Genomic DNA, 17,539 nt, shown 5'->3' with positions numbered 1-17,539 from the left:
ATTCCTAATTCTTGTTCTAGCAGTTTCTTCTCTCCTATACCCTCCCTGCATCCAAATGCTTTCACCCTATTTTGAATGTGATGCAAATGCCTAATTTCTTTCTAGTCTCCCTTGAGTGAAAGCTGCTCTTAGGTGATAATTATCTGATCTAAAATCATAGTGGCCACAAACATAAAAGCAAATGCAAAGCAATTTCTCACTGTCAAAGTTGTTATACCAAGATGAGTTGCGTTCATACCCCACGTACTTAATACATTTTATTTCAAAGCTCCTTTTATAACACTCCAGGTCACTTAAAAAAAGAGCAAAAAAAACAAACATCATGTGTAACAGGAAATCATAGGCATTTCCTGTTGATAAATACCCTGTAGGCCAAGTCTGATCTATCATGTGGAAGTCTGAGTCTGTCTTATGATTAGTTTCACATGACAGGATAGCGAATATTTCAGTTCAAACCAAGCAGAGTGATGGGGTTAGGGTTAGTTTCCATAAATAATAGTAACTTTAACACAGGATAAAGCCTGAGGGTGTGACGAGAATTATCTGACATCATCTACCAGGTGTTCCTCTGTATCGATTAAAGACAGGTATTCAAAGAGGTTAGAAGGGAAATTGTAAAAGTTTAACAGATTTATAGGATTTCCTAAACAAAATTTCTGTTAAATGACTGCAGAGATGAATTTCCAGAAAGAGGAAGCCAAGGCTTTATTTGTACACAGCAAGCATTCATTCAATATGTATTTTCGCACAAGCAAATGCAAAAAAAAAAAGAAAAAGAAAAAAAAGTGCTTCTTAATATGCTCTGAAACTTTTAATGATATTATTTAATAGATAAGCCCCATTTTTTAAAATTATAAGTGTAAAAAAATAATTAAAAAAAGACATACTTGCTTAAAATAATAAAGGATATTAAAGAAGTAGTAATGTTGCATTGCTTTGCGGGGCAAGTTTTTTTTATATTTCAGATAGTAAAAAAAAAAAAAAACAACGTAAAAAAAAATGCATCTGTTCCCCAGTTTTAACTGATAGAGTCAGAAAATAATTCAAGTCCTGTATTCTGAAGCTGTGACTTCCTCCACATCTGCCGTTCAATCATCAGGTCAAACTCTTGCCTTTCTCTAGAAAAAGGTAAAAAGGAAGAAAAGATCATTCATCAGTTTCAAATATGGGCTAAGATATTGTTTTTATTTTACACCTTTCACATTTGAAAACACTCAAATCCTACCTGTTGCTAATGCATCGCCCTTTCAGGTACTTCTCCTCTGCCTTTTTGACCGAAACGTTGTCCACCCCAGCAATGGCATAAATGATAGCCTGCATAAAAAGACAAGAAAATTACAAGTTAAAAAATAAAATGAAAGACTTATGTGTGCAAAAATGTAATCAGTAATATGTGTGAGTCTTCTCTGACCTCCGGTAGAAGCACATCTAGGACAAAAGGGACGCGCTCCATCGACTTCACGTCGGCGAGGCGAGGAGATTTGGGCACAGCTTTAGCGTAGAGCTCGTTTAGGTACCAGTAGACCCGATCCAGCTGCTGGTCGTCCTCCAGGTAAATGTTCACCACTCTCCGTCTTTTGGCACTCAGAAAAGAGCGGAGCCATCTGGACTCCTGCTGCCCTCGGATCACGGCCTGCAAGCAGATTAAATTAATTAATTAAGCAGAGAAATTAAAACAAAACGGTAAAGTTTGTTTGGAATACATTAATATCAGTTAAATCAGCACTGCGACTCTTTAACTGAGTAAATACCCGTCACAGGTGCTCGGTAGTTATTGTCTGAACAAGTTTTCTGCAGAACAATATGCTTTCTGACGCCCAGAGGCAGGCAGAGCTTTCATGTTGGAAGTAAAAGTTCAAGCTGTGGTAGCTGAGGAACAACATGATGTTGATAAAAAAATAAAAATAAAAAAAAAAAACAATAGTCACTATTGTTAAACATGCATCGCTACTGTTACTGGTCAGTTTAAAACAGATGGTTATATTGTGTACTATGGATCACTTCCCTAATGCATATCTCACACATAAAAAACAGACTGAAGCTATAGATTAAAGGTATAACATTTCCCCCATGACAAAGACTGCATGCTGTTAGTATGAAGCAGATCTAAAAACCTCCCATCTTTACTGGGAGGACGACTACTACCAGCCAAAACCTGTGCAGGTATCACAACTGCTAGAGAACCATAAGAAAATAAGAAAATACTCAAATATTAAGATTTTTGAAGTATCGTGCATCATTCAGATATCAGAGATTTCACCAAAGACTAAGTTAAACTACATGCTCAGCTCCTCAGATGTAAGTCAGTAAAGAAATAATACTTTATGCTACCCCACAGTTTAAAGGCAGAGTCTCCTGGTCAAACCACTTCTATCCACCTCAGTAGATATAAAAAGGATGTGAAATGTGAAGGAAGACGCTCTGCAACAGCAGCAGAAATAAAGAATCCTACCAGCAGACGTTTCTCCACCATCCGCTGCTTGACAATGAAATGAACCAGCTTCTCATTGGCTCGGTTGTGGGCAGCATGAGTTCGGTCTGGCAGCAGCCTCTTGGAGCAGGTGGAAACGTCTTTGTGCTTCTCGCCAACGCTGTCCTCCTGGTGATGTTCACACGGTTCCTCCATTACGACATCACTGGTGATTGTTAGTCTCTCTGAGGCAGCCTGCGGATACTTCCTCCTCACCGGATAGCCTGTTGCAAAAACAGTAACAGTGATTAGTTTTGCAGCGTCAGATGTCTGCGAAGGCGTCGCTGTCTGATGAAGAAACTTACTCATGTCATGATTACAATACTCAATGAAGGAGCCTGAAAATGAGCCGCATGCTGAAAGCAAAACAGAGAAGGACACACGGTAAGAAGTCGCTTCACAAAGTAAAACAATGTTTACATAAAATGAAAGTCAGAGGACTTCATCATATTTGGTCTGTGTCAAATGCAGACAGTCTACATCCATTTCCAAAGGACTGGAGAAAGTAGAAAACAAAGGACTTTCAACATCACCTCAAACAACAAACGTTTTGTTAAAGTCCAGTCTGATTTCTCCTCTGCCTGCTGATTTATCTGCTCCGCCACTTTACGGGTCGTAGAAAAGCACTTTGGTTTCTCGCCTATGAAATCCACATCATGCTTTTGTTCTGATACTTCTATTCTTATACTTCCTGTTTTTAATCTAAAGCACTCGAGGATCAGCCTACTGCAAAGCGGACGACAGTTATTACTGTAATTCCTACTGACCAATACGCATCCTGTAGTCTTCTATGAACTCCAGGGACCATGTAATAGCAGCCTCATATGACTCTTTGGCTTTTTGCTAGAGAAGAAACAAACTGTCAGGACAACCTTCACAGATTAGTCAGTGGTGTTTGAACAGAGCTTACCATCAGCTCATCTGCTTCTTCACAGTCAAAGGGTTTCAAGGTTCTCAGAGGCAACGTGAACCTTCAGGAACAACATTTGAAATGTTACGTTGCGCTCAATAACATTTCAGCAGAGATGCAGTTACAGGACGAAATGAGTAATGAGCAAACAAAAGAAAAAAAAGCAGATTTTTGTTCCTACCCCTTTTGTTTCTGAATCCCTGTGAACGCCTGGTCAACAAACATGACGCTTGCTTTCTTCTGTCTTCGGTTCACATTTTTTACCTGCAGAAAACAAAAAACAACAGATCCCAAAACATCAGAAGTGTTGAGGAGTTAGAGGTGTGTTTTTCTGGTCGTTATCAGGGTACACCAAAGTTTTCACATACTGTCCTGTTCATTTATTCAAACAACTATAACCACATATATGGACAGCAGAGGGAATGAGCCTTGTACCGATGATTCTGTGTCCCAGAGATAAATACGTTTTGCTGCTATGTACTAAACAAAAAACAGCAGATGCTGCCTGAACTGGGTCATCATCAACAGGGAAACGACATGGGCTGAAAGGCCACTCAGAGAGGCAGAAGCCATTACTCCAAAAGCTAATATTTAAGATGTGACCTGCGGTCTTATTAAACCGAAAATCAAAGCGCTTAAATACCGTAGCCACATTTGGAAGAAAAAGGTTGCAAACCTGAATCTGATCTGTGAAGAACGGAGGAGGCTGTAACGATTCCTCGAATGAGTCGAGTTCAATGATTATTAAAATCCCTCGAGGTAAATTATCTTCCCCAAAGCTGTTAAATTATGTTTTATTGTTTAGTTGTTCAGGCCAGGTGATTATTTATGTTGCGCAACTCTCTCACTTCCGCCTCTGAGTTGTTGCTAAGTGTTAGCAGCATTACGTCCAATTTTTAAGTTCGCTCCGGGGGGATCTTATTGATTGGTGATAATGTCTGGGTTTTTACTATTTTTTGGGATCAATAAGCATCCTTAAAGTGACTGATGCAATGCCTGGAGTACGGCAGCCTTTCTCCTCCCAGAGCTGCTTCCTGGTGGCGGTGAAGAGCGAACGGCGAGGAAGAGCGCTGCAGGAGAGCGGATAGACCGAACACAGAGGATAAATTTCATATTATCCCAACAAATGGATGGCGGAGTGCGTTGTGACGCCAAATGATGGAGCCAAATCCAGTCGCTAACATGAACACAAAACCTATAAATGGCTGTGACATGTGGGAGTTCATCTATTAAACTGATTGAAGATGGATACATAAACTAAAAGCTGATCTACAAACGTCTGAACGTTATTATTCAATTTCTTACAATGTCATATTTTTTTAAAATTTTGCCAGATTAACTGGAAAATTGAGCTATTATTGGTTACAGGTTACTTTTCTAAATTACAGGGATGTTATTGTTCAAGATGCACAAATAAAAAAAAAAATTGGTTCGATGTTGATATCCAATAAGTAACACTGTGGTTATGGTAGAATTTACCGATAATTTACTTGATCAAATTTTAATTCGATAACTCAGTTGAATGCATGAATACAATGCTTGATTACTAAAATAACCATTTCTCTAGGTGGCAGCATCATCTGTTGGGGGTGTTCAGATGCAGGAGGGTCTGGTGCAACTCCAAAAATAGAAAATAGCAGCTTGAGGAAATGACCATATGTGGAAACACTGAGACGACATCTCAGCACATCAGGAAGTCAAAGTCTAGGTCCAAATGAGACCACAAACACACAACCAGAGCAGCTACAAAGTGGCTTAAGGACAATAAAGTCAATGTTTGTTGTGGCCTTGGAAAATTTCTAAGCAGAACTGTTAAGATGTGTGGGAGCAACGACTCAGTTCTACCGGTTATGTCTGGAGGAACGGCAAAAAAGAAATCCCAGCAAACTATTTTGAGGGACATATTAGTAGAAACAACTTTGCTAATACCAAGTGAGCCTAGAATAAGAAATGTTCACTGTGAGAAAAACTTTAGTATCTCCTAATGTTTTCGTCCTTACCAATGCAGGCCAGTATGGATAGTTTCTACATCTGCCCCACACAAATGCTCCTTCTGTGATCGATGGAGGTTCTGCAAGACAACAATCAATTAAAAATCCAGTAGGGATTGTGGAGATCGTTTGCGTTCAGTCACTGCGGTTTTCTCCTTACTATTGTTTTTCTGCATCAGGAAACTTGGCAGATCTTCCTCCTCCTCATCTTCACTCTCATTTTCTTGTAAGGGCAGAGAGGGCAGCTGTTCCTCATCATGATGCAGTTCGATTGAAAGATCTGAAGATAGCAAAGAGTCATCTTTTTGGGGATTAGAGAGCAGACAAGACAAGGGAGTCAGAGGTCATTCCTGCATTCAGGAAAATTGTACAGTGCCAAATAATTATTTTTTAAAATATAGAGGCATTAAAACTGAATCTGAAACCAGCAAAAGGTGCAATTAGCTGAGCCCACGGTTCTTTAGGACCTTTACTTTAGGTGCATTGAGACAAACATCAGACGGTACCTTGTTCAGCTGGATCAGGCTTCTGCAGCTCAAACTTCGGCCTCAAGCGTTTGGATGGCTGAGTGCCGTTTCCCTTTGCATCTCCAGTCATGGTCTTCCGCGTCCTGCCACGCCGACGCTTCGTTGGAGTCCCGTTTTTCTGGGTTTGCGCCACGGCTCCTCTTTGTTTCAGTTGCCTTGGCTGAGAAGTTCGAGACTTTCTTTTTTGAGGTTTTGCTTTGTGGCATGGTGGACCGTCCTCTGGAGTCTGCAGCAACATGAAAAGATGCTATACTGTATTAAACGTGTCACTCAAATGATATTACACCATTTAACTTAAAGTGGGTTCCCTCGGGTATGAAATATCTGGGTATACGACTTCACTCGATTCTACAGGAAATAATGCTACTGAATGTGGAACCGCTTCTTCAGAAGATAAAAACTAATCTTAATAAATGGGCAAAACTGAAACTCTCTTTATGGGGAAAGGTGAATGTTATAAAAATGGTGATAGCCCCATTATTAAATTATGTGTCCATGATGGTGCCTGTTGACATCCCATCCCAGGTTTACAAACAGTATGAGACTTACGTTAAGGACTTCCTTTGGGACAAGAAGAAACCCAGAATTAGAAAATGTGGCGTGCCAGGGACTCGGGGAGCATGGCCCTGCCTAACGTAAGGCTATATAATCTCACATTTGAAATGTCTAGGTTGTCCAAATATTTCGAAAGGGGAGAAACAAAGCTGAGCTGGATGAATACTGAAGAATTAGTGAACCCTTCCAGACCAAGTGGTTATTTTCCACTCTCTGGTTTTCATAAAGTGTTGATTTGCCAATACCACTTTTTGCCAATTCAGATTTTTTTTTAAAGAAAGATAACATAAAAACGTTTTTTTTTTAGTTTTTTTTATTACTTTTTATCGTCGCTTTTCTGGTTACGATTGATATTTTAATCTAAAATATCAAGGCCGTATCACCCATCCCTTCGCATTAATATAATGCCTTCAGAGATAAAAAAAACCCATTTTTTTTTATTTTCCAAATGGACAGTGCATCTCTAAAGCTAAAAAAAATGCCAAAGCATATCTCAGTAAAACTTTACTTCACACCTCACCTTTGCTTGAGTGGTAAATTCAGCGTACTCCAGCGGCTCTTCATCAACTCTGGGGGAGGAGAGTGAAATGTTGGATGTGGAGGAGCAGTGCACAGGCATTGAAGTCACACTAATGGCTTCTTGTGTCCGTCTCCTTCGTCCCTTGCATCTCTTGGGTGTAACTGGTTCAGATTCTAAAGCAGGCAAGCTGAGATTGGAGATATTATCGAAAATGGGCACTTGTGCAGATGACGGCGACGGGACATTATTAAAGACGGGTGACTCTTTGGAGTCACTTTTCCTTATTTTACGAGGTCTCCCTGGAAGATAATACAAAGATAACCTCAAGTCAATAAACAGTTGAGAAAATTTTAAAATTTAAAAAAAATTTTGAAATAGTTTTGAAATAGAACAACATGGACAATGCAGGAGATTAAATGCTGTACCTCTCATTGTTGTGTGGCTCAGTGTGCTCCTCTCATTGAAATGATGTGCTTTGAGTTTGTTGGCAGACAGATGAACATGAGTACAGAAGCGACATTACCAGGGGAAATGTCATCCACCCGGGCAATATGAATGTCCTTTGTAACAATAAAGTTGACAGACAGATAAAGAAATGAATGGAGAAATTATTAAGCAATAAATTGTACACTGGTGAATTCATGTTAAATACGTTGTCTAACTCTTAGTAAAATGACGGGAATGTGTGCATTGCTACAGCTTTGTTTACTACAATGTGTCAAAACAAGCAAGCTCGGCAGTTGAATAATAAGCAAGCAAGCTCGGCAGTTGAATAATAAGCAAGCATTAAGATCATATCCAGATTAAAAAATGCATACAAACAACGAAATAACCTGCAAAACAAGCTAGTTCATTTTGGAAAATGCGCCATAACAACCCAAAAATGTCTGCTGATATTTTTATTGCACAAGGTTTTAATTTAAAGCATTATCATTTGAAGCTTAAAAGCCAAAATGTGAGATAATACCGCACAAATAACTTGCGCAAAGCAAGAGGTGGGATGTCAAAACATAAGAAGCCAACTGCCAACACTAACAAAATTAGCTACAGATTGAAACTCACCGTAAAGGCTGTGACTGTTCAGAAACCCAGAGGCATCATGCGTCCCAGTACCTGCTCATATTTACTGCAGCACCAGGTCGCAAAAGGCAGAAAGACAAAGTCCTGAAAACTAGCTAAATACTAGACGGAAAACCGAAAGCAACGCGATATCAACACAAATTCCTGTTTGGAACAAGACATGACTCTTGCTTCCATTCGCGGGCTGTGAAGCGCTCTAAAAGAATTAACCAAACGCCCCCTCGTGGCCCGGAGGGCAAATAACAGCTGGTTTGAAATGCACTTCTTTAAATTTTCTTTAAAATTACACTCATATTATGTAAATTACAAAACTTATTTATATCAGAAACTCAACTCACTAAGTAAAACACACTATATAGATTAATTACACTGAGATGAATGCTTTTAAGTCTTTATTTTTGTTGATCATGGTAATCTTCAACTTACAGCCTTTGAGAACCCAACATTTTAGATTTGAATAAAAGAAAATCCGGGCTCTCGGTCTCCATGTTAAAATTTCTGATTAAAGGACTTTTTAAATGTACTTTTAATATAACAAATAAGCCTCATTGCAGCACATAATTTATTATGTAACTCTATACTTCATATAGACAGAGACAATGCAAATACATGGATAATATCAAAAAGTGGAGTTCAGTATATAAATTCAAAAAGTGAATCTCTGATATTCAGAGTGATATTTTGACATACAATATTATAGCACAGCTCATTGAAATCTAAAACTAATTTTCACATAAATATTTAATAAATAAAGATTTTAAAGACATAACTGTTTTTGTAACAAAGAATCATTGCTAAAAAAAATTGCTGCATCCAAGTGTATTAACGGAAGGTTGAGTGGAAGAACCATGCATAAACAGCCTGGACAACTGCAGACAAAGACCTGGTCAGGCATTGGGAATTGACTCTTTCCATTTTCAAGCAAGTTAAGTTAGTGTTTCATTTCGAAAATGATGAAATATGCAAAAAGGTTCCACCTTTTTTGTTTGTTTTGTTTTTAGGACTGAAAAGAAGAGCATCAACGAAATATTTGGAATAACAACTCTGTGTTTTCTTTATGATTTATATTTTATTTTAAGAGAAGATTTCAACATATGTATTTTTCTCTTTGTGGCTGAAATGTTTCGCATTACACGTTTAACTTATAATTAGTTCAACAGTACAGTCCTTTTCCCCACCAGCCGTGGTTTTACCAGTAATAACCCCACGTGGCCTGCAGAGGGCAGTGTGTACCCGCCCCTCTACTGATCACGTTTGTTTTTTGTTAGTTGAACACAGGGGTCTTCTCTGCGATGCAAATCTATTAAGATTTGTCCTCCAGCAGAGATCTCTTGATCTTCATAAGGTGGAATCAGGATAATTAAACAGAAGTTTTGACTTGAAGTCAGGAGCTGCTAGCGCAGCAGCAGGAGACCTGATGGACCAGTCCACTCTACTCTATTACAGGTCTGCTTAATTTTAAACATCTTGACAAAAAGTATTAGAAAAATTTCACACTCTTAAACACTTAAAACTGCTTACATATTATCATTATTATTTTTATTATTACACACAATGATTACTAGGCATCTAAAACTGACATATTCTGAGATAAATTAAAGTCCTCCAAATACAAAGGTTTCCCATATTTTTCAGGTGTCTAGACAGTAAACACAGAACATGAATATATTTATATATAGTTGGGGGGGGGTTCTCTCTCTCTGACGCATGTGCCACTCAGCTTGAACATCTGGACGTGTGATTGGCCTAAGGTCGATGAGGGGCAGGTTGGCCCCGCCCTCATCCAGATGTGCGTCTCGCTCCAGTGTCCTTAGTCCACTGCTGGCTGCAGCAGAGTGCGGAGCGTCGTGAAGTCAACAGGAGGGTGCGCATGGGTCCAGTTAAAGTCCCAAAAGCGAGGCGCACGCAGACTCTCGTCGCTGAGGTGTTTTTTTCAGTCGGATGCCACCCATTCTGACATGCGTTGATCATGTTTTGTGATCCTCACGGTGGACTTCACCCTGGAGGAGTTAGATCTACCTGAGCGGGTTGAGATGCAGAGCTAAATGGAGACAGGCAGGGCTGAGCGCGGTGCCACTCCAGCGCGCTGAGCACAGAGCCACAGAGCCTCATTCAGCGCAGAGCGCAGTCTGCCGCATGACTTGTGCATCTTTTCTCTGCGCTGCAACTATTTCTGGCTCAATTTTCACCAAAGGAGCCGGTTTTGTTTTCCTGGCAGCTTGATGGGGATCACACCTCTCACCACATGCGTCTGACTACGGCGTGAGGTGTACCGCAAGACCGAGACGAGCGACCTGCAGGGGCGTGCAGTTAATTGAAATCGATCCAGCGGTTTGTTTTTTTGAATGTGAAGCGGCAGAAGAGGTTATTTCTCCTCTCCTCCTCCTTCTCCCCCTCCTCTTACCTACAACATGACTTCACTGTCGGGGACTAGGGAGAGGAGCAGCCGGAGCAGAAAACATGGGGTAGGTTTTTTATTTTTAAATTCCGGATGAGTTGGTGCTTCTCTGTGTGTAAACCTGGAAAATCTAAAAACTTCTCATCCATTCACTGCTCCACCCACTACAATGAAGTGCAGCTTGCTTCCATCTTTAGTTGGTCATAAATATACAACCTGATGACAGCTCTCATTAGGTTTGTGTCCATGCGTAGTTCACACATCACTGCTCATAGTGTCACATCGGTGGGTTTAAATTCATCACGCTGCATCTCTTTAATTATCACTGCCAAGTCAGGTGTTATTCTCACTCTCACACCTGTGCTTCTGGCTCATCTGCAATTAGCTTCAGTTTATTGCACAGGGTTTGGTCATAATATAGCAGCCTCGCCACTTCCCCACCCGTCATTTTTATACATAGCTGCTTTTTTATGGCCATAGAATTAGTGGCCCTGCAGCCACTACACCAGAATGTCTAATTCAACCTCGAAAGATCCACTTCTCAGCTCATGACACTCAGTTGTTCACATTACTAAGTCAGACCAGTTTGCAATAACTTGAATTTTTTGTAATGTACTGCTATTTTTTTTTTTTTTTTTTTTTTTTTTGTTGAGGAGCTGAGACTCTGTACCTAAAGCTCCCATTTACCTCCCTCTCCTCTCTACCATTCATCATGAACTCCTTCTCTAGAGTCAGGGACGTAACCCAAACCTGGAGGGAGCGGTCCACCTTTTTCTGGTTCAGAACTGGAAACGATGAGAATGGTCAGAACTAAGTCCAAAGATGCCAAGAGAACCACATCATCTGCAACAGAAAGATAAAACTCAGAGATCTCACAATCAGATATACTTCCCTCCACTACTAAGCCTTGAAGTCTTGCTCATGAATACAACAAATAGGACTGGAGACAAGTGGCAGCCCTGGTTGATCCCCCAACATTCATTGGGAAAAATCTCAGCTTTGTGCTGAGAATAAGCAAACAGTTCTTGCTTCGGTCATACAACCAAGTCTCTACAAGCATCCCTGTTCTCAGTGTAACTGCAGCAACACCAACAGAAAAGCTTCAGTGGCCCAAAAAGAGCCAAAAAGACAGACTGCTCGGAAATCCTGCAAAGGTAAAGATCTAGTCCATAACAAACAACATTCCTCCTTGAACCAGCATTTCTAACGTCCTAGACAGGAATTTGTTGAGCTAGAAAGATAAGTGGAAGACTCTCTCCTTTTCTAAAAATTAGGACCACAATCTTGGTGTACCTTTCCACTTTTCCAACTGATCTTAAAGAAATGCGTCAACAACAACAGCCCCTGAACGTCCATAGCCGCCAGCACCTCGGGATAAATATTTGTCACTTCTGGCTCCCTGCCGCAGGGAAGTTGTTTCATTACCTTGGCAATGTTTGCCACAATGATTGTCTCAGTTTTCCCTGACTCATCAGACTTCGCCACCTGAGACAGAATGAATCCAGTGAGACAGTTCAGGCATCTGTTCAGGATGTCTGCTGGGTGCCTCCATTTGGAGGTTAACCAGGCTTTTCCCATTGGGAGAAGACGACTCCAGCGCCGACCCAAAACAAGCTGGAGAGATTTTATGCCTCTTCTGGCCTGGAAACACCTTGGACTCTCCACGATTGATGGGGGAGAAGAATATCTGGGGTGTGCAAATGAATGGATATCTGTTATGATATGTCCCAAATGTTGGCTGTCTCAATCATGAGATGTTCTTTCATATTTCATTTTTTTTCTGGTTTTTACCCCTATTTATGCATCCAAGCACATGACCCAAACATCAATGTAGAAGCTGCTGTTTGGTGCACATATGTGCCAAAGATTGTGGGAATTCTTAGTTATGATACATTTAATAAATCAGATTTCTTTCTGTTGGATCTGCCAAATTCTGATCAGAGTTGATCAATGGATAATTGGACAGCTGATTGCTTTTAGTCAGTGTTGCTGTCTTACGTCGTTAATACTCATTTATTTATATTCACTCTGGTTCATTTACTTGGCCCACTTTTTCTCATTTAGAGGCATGAAGGGGTCGTATTATTCATGCAGTTTATGGGTAAGAGGCGGGCTGAGGCCTGGACATGTTGCAAGTCGAGGGCCAACAAAGAAATCCACACACACTGCTTAGCTCAATTTAGAGCAGCCAATTAACTGAACATACATGTTTTGTGAACTGTGGGGGGAATGAAGTCCCTAGAGAAAATTCAGCCGTTCCCTGGGAGAATTCAAGTTAGTGAAGATTCAGACCAGTAAAGACAGCTAATTATAATCTGGATTCGCCAGCAAAATGTGTAAAACATGCAGTAGATCAGAGCTTTTATTCAATTTATAACTTATTCAGATATATGCTGTGCACTCAGAAATGTTAGTAGTGCTGCTCTGCTTATTCAAGAAAAAGGAAGAGCGTCATTGTTTTGCCTTCCTAGCAAAACGGCAACAGCTTAAAACAGGCCATATGCTCTCACATTTATGCCGACCTTAACATTCCTGTCCCTGAGCAACCTCTTGCCTTTATGTTCACACAGTGTTTTAAAGCAGGATCTATTATGTAAAATTCACTTTTCACACATTTTTGTACTTCCATTTGGGTCTCAGCTGGTTTTAGCCTAATCACTTAGAAAAAAAACACCTGCCCAGCCATTTTCTGGCAATAAGTTGATGTTTTTTGGCGTCTGGAAAGTGAGTCGTTTCAAAAACCTCCCAAACAATCAACAGGCACTGCGCTGTTACCTAGTAACCGCAGCCGAGCCCAGCCCCATTACCTGGCAATCCCAGCCGAGCACAGCCCCATTACCTGGCAACCCAAGCTGAGCTCCAGCATGTTTGGTCAGCTGGTTTTACCACTGCGCTGTACAATGGCTGCTGGAAAAGACAAATGTTTTGTTGTTGTCTTACCATCCAGAAACCACTTGCTGGATTCTTGGTGGTTGTGCATGAGGCTCCACTTCTGCTTTTCAAAGATGTGTGGTTGTATAGTTGCAGATTTGTTTGAGTGTAAACATTGAGTTGCAGCTCAATAAGCAGCAGCTTATTTGGATTTAAAGTGACAAGATGCCCTAAAACAGCCCAATCTGAAAGGAGATCAACAATATTCAGGACTGAACACAGTAAAACCTCATTGTCTAAGAATGATTTTGTACAAAAAATGTAATGAAGATGTTTTATTTAGCCCACAGACCTTTCCTAACCTGTTCAAGGAACCATAATGGGTCACCTTTAAGATATAGCTCGTCTTTCCTAACAGTGAAACTATCTATACATCCCCACAGATGCCTGACTCCTCCCCTACAAAATCGGCCTCCATTTTCCCAGACACATGGTGCCGAAAGGCCTACGAGGAAACCAGCCGCTCCGGCACTCGTCCAGCGCCAGAGGGAGCTGGCTCCATGCCCAGCTCCACTGGTACCCCTTCCCCAGGCTCGGGGATCTCATCGCCAGGATCCTTCTCTGGATCTCCAGGAACCATTTCCCCAGGGATTGGCACTGGATCACCGGGTTCTCTCGGTGGCTCTCCGGGTTTTGGGACAGGATCGCCGGCCTCGGGGAGCGGAAGTTCACCTGGAAGTGAAAGGGTGATATGGTGTGAGAACTGCAACACGCGTCTGACAGAGCTGAAGCGTCAAGCACTGAAACTGCTCATCCCAGGCCCGTACTCCAGCAAGGTAAAAACCGTTTGCTTCCCGGAGAACGTTTAAATCTGGCTCGGAGTCAGCAGCACAAAGTTTAAAATATTATTCCTTGATTAACTGCGACACTCAGACAGAGGCTGTCATTAACTTGGCAGTTCACGGAGGACTGGGGTTCAAATCATTCGCTTGTTTACAGTGTTGCTGTGTCATCAGAGTTATTGTTGCAATAAATCAAAGGGATGCTTTTATCCCATGAGATCCACCCCCGAGCTGAACAGAAGCAAAACAGCCTCTGGGATCTGGAAAATTTATATCTGCAGCTGCTAATCAGGTTCAGACAGAGTGACAAAACAAGATGGTGACCACAAACAAGAAGTCTGGTTCAGTTTTTGTTGTTGTTTCAATTACTTTCAGATCAGTTTATTTACATAGTGGCGTTTCACAGCTGTCAGCATAATGCACTTTACAAGACAAACAGCTCCAAGTCATATGGAAATAAGAAATGAAATCAGATTCCTTTCAATCAAATCATGCAGATTCAGACTCAGAAACAGAGTCCAACTCCGAGTCTGTTTATGCTCCAAGTGATCATCACTTTAAAGAAAATCATCATTTTAAAACTGCATTTGTATTTACAGAAATTGTCTTAATTTAATTATCTGAAATATTTAAATTAGATTAAAGATAAATCTGTAACGGGATAGATATGTTTAACAGAGTTGTACACAGTTATCCAGTTCAAAAAGAAATAGAGATGACTGAAATAGACCAACAGGTATTATTTCTTTTCCAGGATTGCTTCTTAAAACGGTCATAAAAGCCCATTTGTATATAATAAATGTATGTATTTCTTTTAGATCACGCTGTGAAACAGAATATTTTGATGTTTGGGTTCACTTGAGGCAAATACATAAAACATAACTGAAAAAAAAAGAATGAAAAAAGCAAACAATTGGTGTTGTTCATGCAGAGATTTTATACTTGAGCTACAAAAACACAAATTAACTCCTGGGAGAGCGTTTAACGTCCAATTTTTTCCAACTCTGGTTTGCCATGAATTTTATTTTCCTCTGTTGCAGCTGAATAACTTTAAGCTGTTGCCCACACATTGGCCTTGGGTTAATTGGTAACAAATACCAATATGCAGAACTGCATTAATAAAGAGCACAAAGCGAGCCTAAGCACTACATTTGGACTGCTAGAGTTATTGCTCAGCCTGTATGGAGTTTCAGGTTCTTTTAATTCAAGAGTTTAACTATTTGACATTTTTTCAAAGCGCTGAGGTTTGCTGATGGTTAGAAGGCTATTAATTAGGAGCAATTTGGGAGTTTGGGTTCAGATCTTACTGATTACAGCCTTCTTTGTGGTTAAATGTATTGCAGTGGAGGAAGAACACAGTCAAAATGCTGCATCACAGCTGCTGTAGGTACTGCTTTTGAGAAACTTTTACAGAATTGTCGTTTTAGTCACATTATAAACACTGCAATATTTTTAACACCATACTGAATAATTGTGGGAGCGGGAAACAAATAATACATGGTTTTAGTACTTTTTGACAATTAAATGGTCAAAAAATTCATAATTATGCACTGCTTTGTAGGTCTCTATTACATAAAATTCAAATAAAATACATCTGGCAAAACAAAATATGAAAAAAAAGGGATGTAAAAAGGGGTGTAAATACATAATTTCTAATTTTATGCAGTATGCTCTTTTTATGGTTCTCTATCAAATCAGGATCATCCACACCAAGGTAAATATGACTCAACCCATGTACCTGTCAAGCTCTAATAAACCTCCCACTGCTGCTCTTTGATTTCCTCCTGTGATGTGGGTTTTTTTGAACCATGCATAAACACACCTGATGACTGTTTGGAAAGCTTTGATGCGCAAACAGAATCCTTTTTAGTTTTATTTGTTTTTGTTTGAACAAGCATCAGTTGAATCCTTCAGCAGCACTGTCAACTAGATCTTTTATGGTTTAGCAGAACTGGTTTAACACAGAAAGGCAGAGTTCACTCCCGGACCTCATTTACATGTTTTCTCTTGCCTGACATGCTAACTTTCCTCTCCAAAGCAACACATGAAGCAGTTAACATTTCCTGAATCGAATGATTCTCTTAACTTCTACGTCTTGCCCTTCTCCTTCCTGCTGTGTGTGGAGCTTTGAGGCAGAAGCAGGAGCTGTTTTGCTTGCTTTCAAATTCCTGTGGGTCATTACTGAATACCTTAACAGTTCAGTTATTTTAGCCAGGTAGAGTTTCCCAGCTGGCCTTTCCTTTGTTTAACCCAGATGTGAGTAAACTGACCTGTGCAGGTGTTCTGTGTCAACGAAAAACCGAACTCATGTCCTTGATGAAGCAATGTGACCCAATAATCCTTCACCTTCAGCAAATGTGCTGGAACAGCAGTTCTCTCTGTGTGTGTGTGTGTGTGTGTGTGCGTGCGTGCGTGCGTGCGTGCGTGCGTGCGTGTGTGTTTCTTGCAGTGGTGTACTGTCAGAATGAGACCTGCTGTTATTCCCATGGGACAGTGGAGTGTGTGTGACCCCCATCAGACACACACGTAAAGGAATACTAACACACATTCATCAATTTTTACCAACCACACAAACCTCAGTTTGTCTCATGAATATGAATACATGACAGGTCACACGCACACACACACACGCGCACACACACACACACACACACCCCCACACACACACACACACACACACACACACATTCACAAACAGTCTAACCCTGATCTTAAACCAAGTCTGTACTGTCAAATTGAACAATTTATGCAGCTGTGACCTGCTTTTGGTCCCCCCAGAAAACACACAAACTTCCCACAGAGTGGCTGTGTAAACACATTAGTCCTCCCCACATGAAGGAAGCATCTCCACACACACATTATGTTAATGATGACCTTCACAGCTCGTACCTTTTGAATATTGCACTGCTTGCATGTCTGCAGTTTAGTGAGCCTCTGTCAGTTTGCGTACAAAAAAAGGGAAGATGATAGAATTAGCCTTTTGACCAAATATGCCAGTGCAGATCATTCACTGGCAGAAGGTGTGAATATAAACTCGTCAGGCTTCTTTAACAGGTACATCTGTTTAGTTGCTTGTTAACACCAATTGTGATTCTGCCCAACCTAAAGCTAAAAGCAAACTACAGTGCAGGGCATTCTGGGTGAAATGCAACCAAAACAAACAAGAGTCTAAGGCTGCAGGAGAAATTTCTCGTGGTCTGACGCTGCTACACTCTTCTTTACATTTTGCAAAGAAAGACGTTGCGGTCATGTCTTCTTCTGAGGTTTTCGTGTTGCTTTCTGCAGCAGTTCTTTGTGCAGCGCCACCACACGTTACAATGGAGGAACAGATTTCCAAAGGCTTTGAACTGTTTGACACAGTGCAGTGAGGAAGTT

The 17,539-nt window shown here is 40.6% G+C and overlaps 2 protein-coding genes across 3 annotated transcripts; one reads left to right on the top strand and one right to left on the bottom strand.

Moving 5' to 3' along the window:
- Window positions 1-680: 680 nt before the first annotated feature.
- LOC106911393 (PWWP domain-containing DNA repair factor 3A) lies at window positions 681-8,243 on the bottom strand. 2 transcript variants are annotated; one of them, XM_014978221.2, is made up of 14 exons: window positions 8,036-8,243; window positions 7,399-7,533; window positions 6,974-7,272; window positions 5,878-6,124; window positions 5,532-5,672; window positions 5,381-5,451; window positions 3,562-3,644; window positions 3,381-3,441; window positions 3,238-3,313; window positions 2,776-2,826; window positions 2,453-2,694; window positions 1,412-1,633; window positions 1,226-1,314; window positions 681-1,118 (listed from the first exon to the last, which is right to left on the bottom strand). In XM_014978221.2, the coding sequence occupies exons 2-14, from the start codon at window positions 7,403-7,405 to the stop codon at window positions 1,019-1,021; spliced, it is 1,689 nt and encodes a 562-aa protein (XP_014833707.1). In that variant the 5' UTR covers window positions 7,406-7,533; window positions 8,036-8,243; the 3' UTR covers window positions 681-1,018. The 2 variants fall into 2 exon arrangements, with proteins under 2 accessions (XP_014833707.1, XP_014833775.1); XM_014978289.2 differs by having other exon boundaries at window positions 5,532-5,651.
- A 1,560-nt stretch (window positions 8,244-9,803) lies between these two features.
- Window positions 9,804-15,138, top strand: LOC106909606 (kinesin-like protein KIF26B). Its single transcript, XM_088004374.1, has 2 exons — window positions 9,804-10,518; window positions 13,766-15,138. Exons 1-2 carry the CDS (start codon window positions 10,465-10,467, stop codon window positions 14,189-14,191), a joined length of 480 nt encoding a protein of 159 aa, XP_087860500.1. The 5' UTR covers window positions 9,804-10,464; the 3' UTR covers window positions 14,192-15,138.
- Window positions 15,139-17,539: the final 2,401 nt, after the last annotated feature.

Source organism: Poecilia mexicana, unplaced genomic scaffold (genome assembly GCF_051168715.1).
Source record: "Poecilia mexicana isolate PSO_F unplaced genomic scaffold, ASM5116871v1 scaffold_3, whole genome shotgun sequence".
Lineage (NCBI taxonomy): Eukaryota > Metazoa > Chordata > Actinopteri > Cyprinodontiformes > Poeciliidae > Poecilia > Poecilia mexicana.
This window is presented reverse-complemented; position numbering and strand designations above follow the sequence as displayed.

Coding starts and splice junctions, on each gene's coding strand:
- LOC106911393 (XM_014978221.2), bottom strand. Junction 3,645..5,380: donor ATCCATACTGGCCTGCATTG/GTAAGGACGAAA, acceptor TGTTTTCTGCAG/GTAAAAAATGTGAACCGAAG. Junction 3,442..3,561: donor GGGATTCAGAAACAAAAGGG/GTAGGAACAAAA, acceptor TTGTTCCTGAAG/GTTCACGTTGCCTCTGAGAA.
- LOC106909606 (XM_088004374.1), top strand. CDS start 10,465: ATGACTTCACTGTCGGGGACTAGGGAGAGGAGCAGCCGGAGCAGAAAA. Junction 10,519..13,765: donor GCCGGAGCAGAAAACATGGG/GTAGGTTTTTTA, acceptor ACATCCCCACAG/ATGCCTGACTCCTCCCCTAC.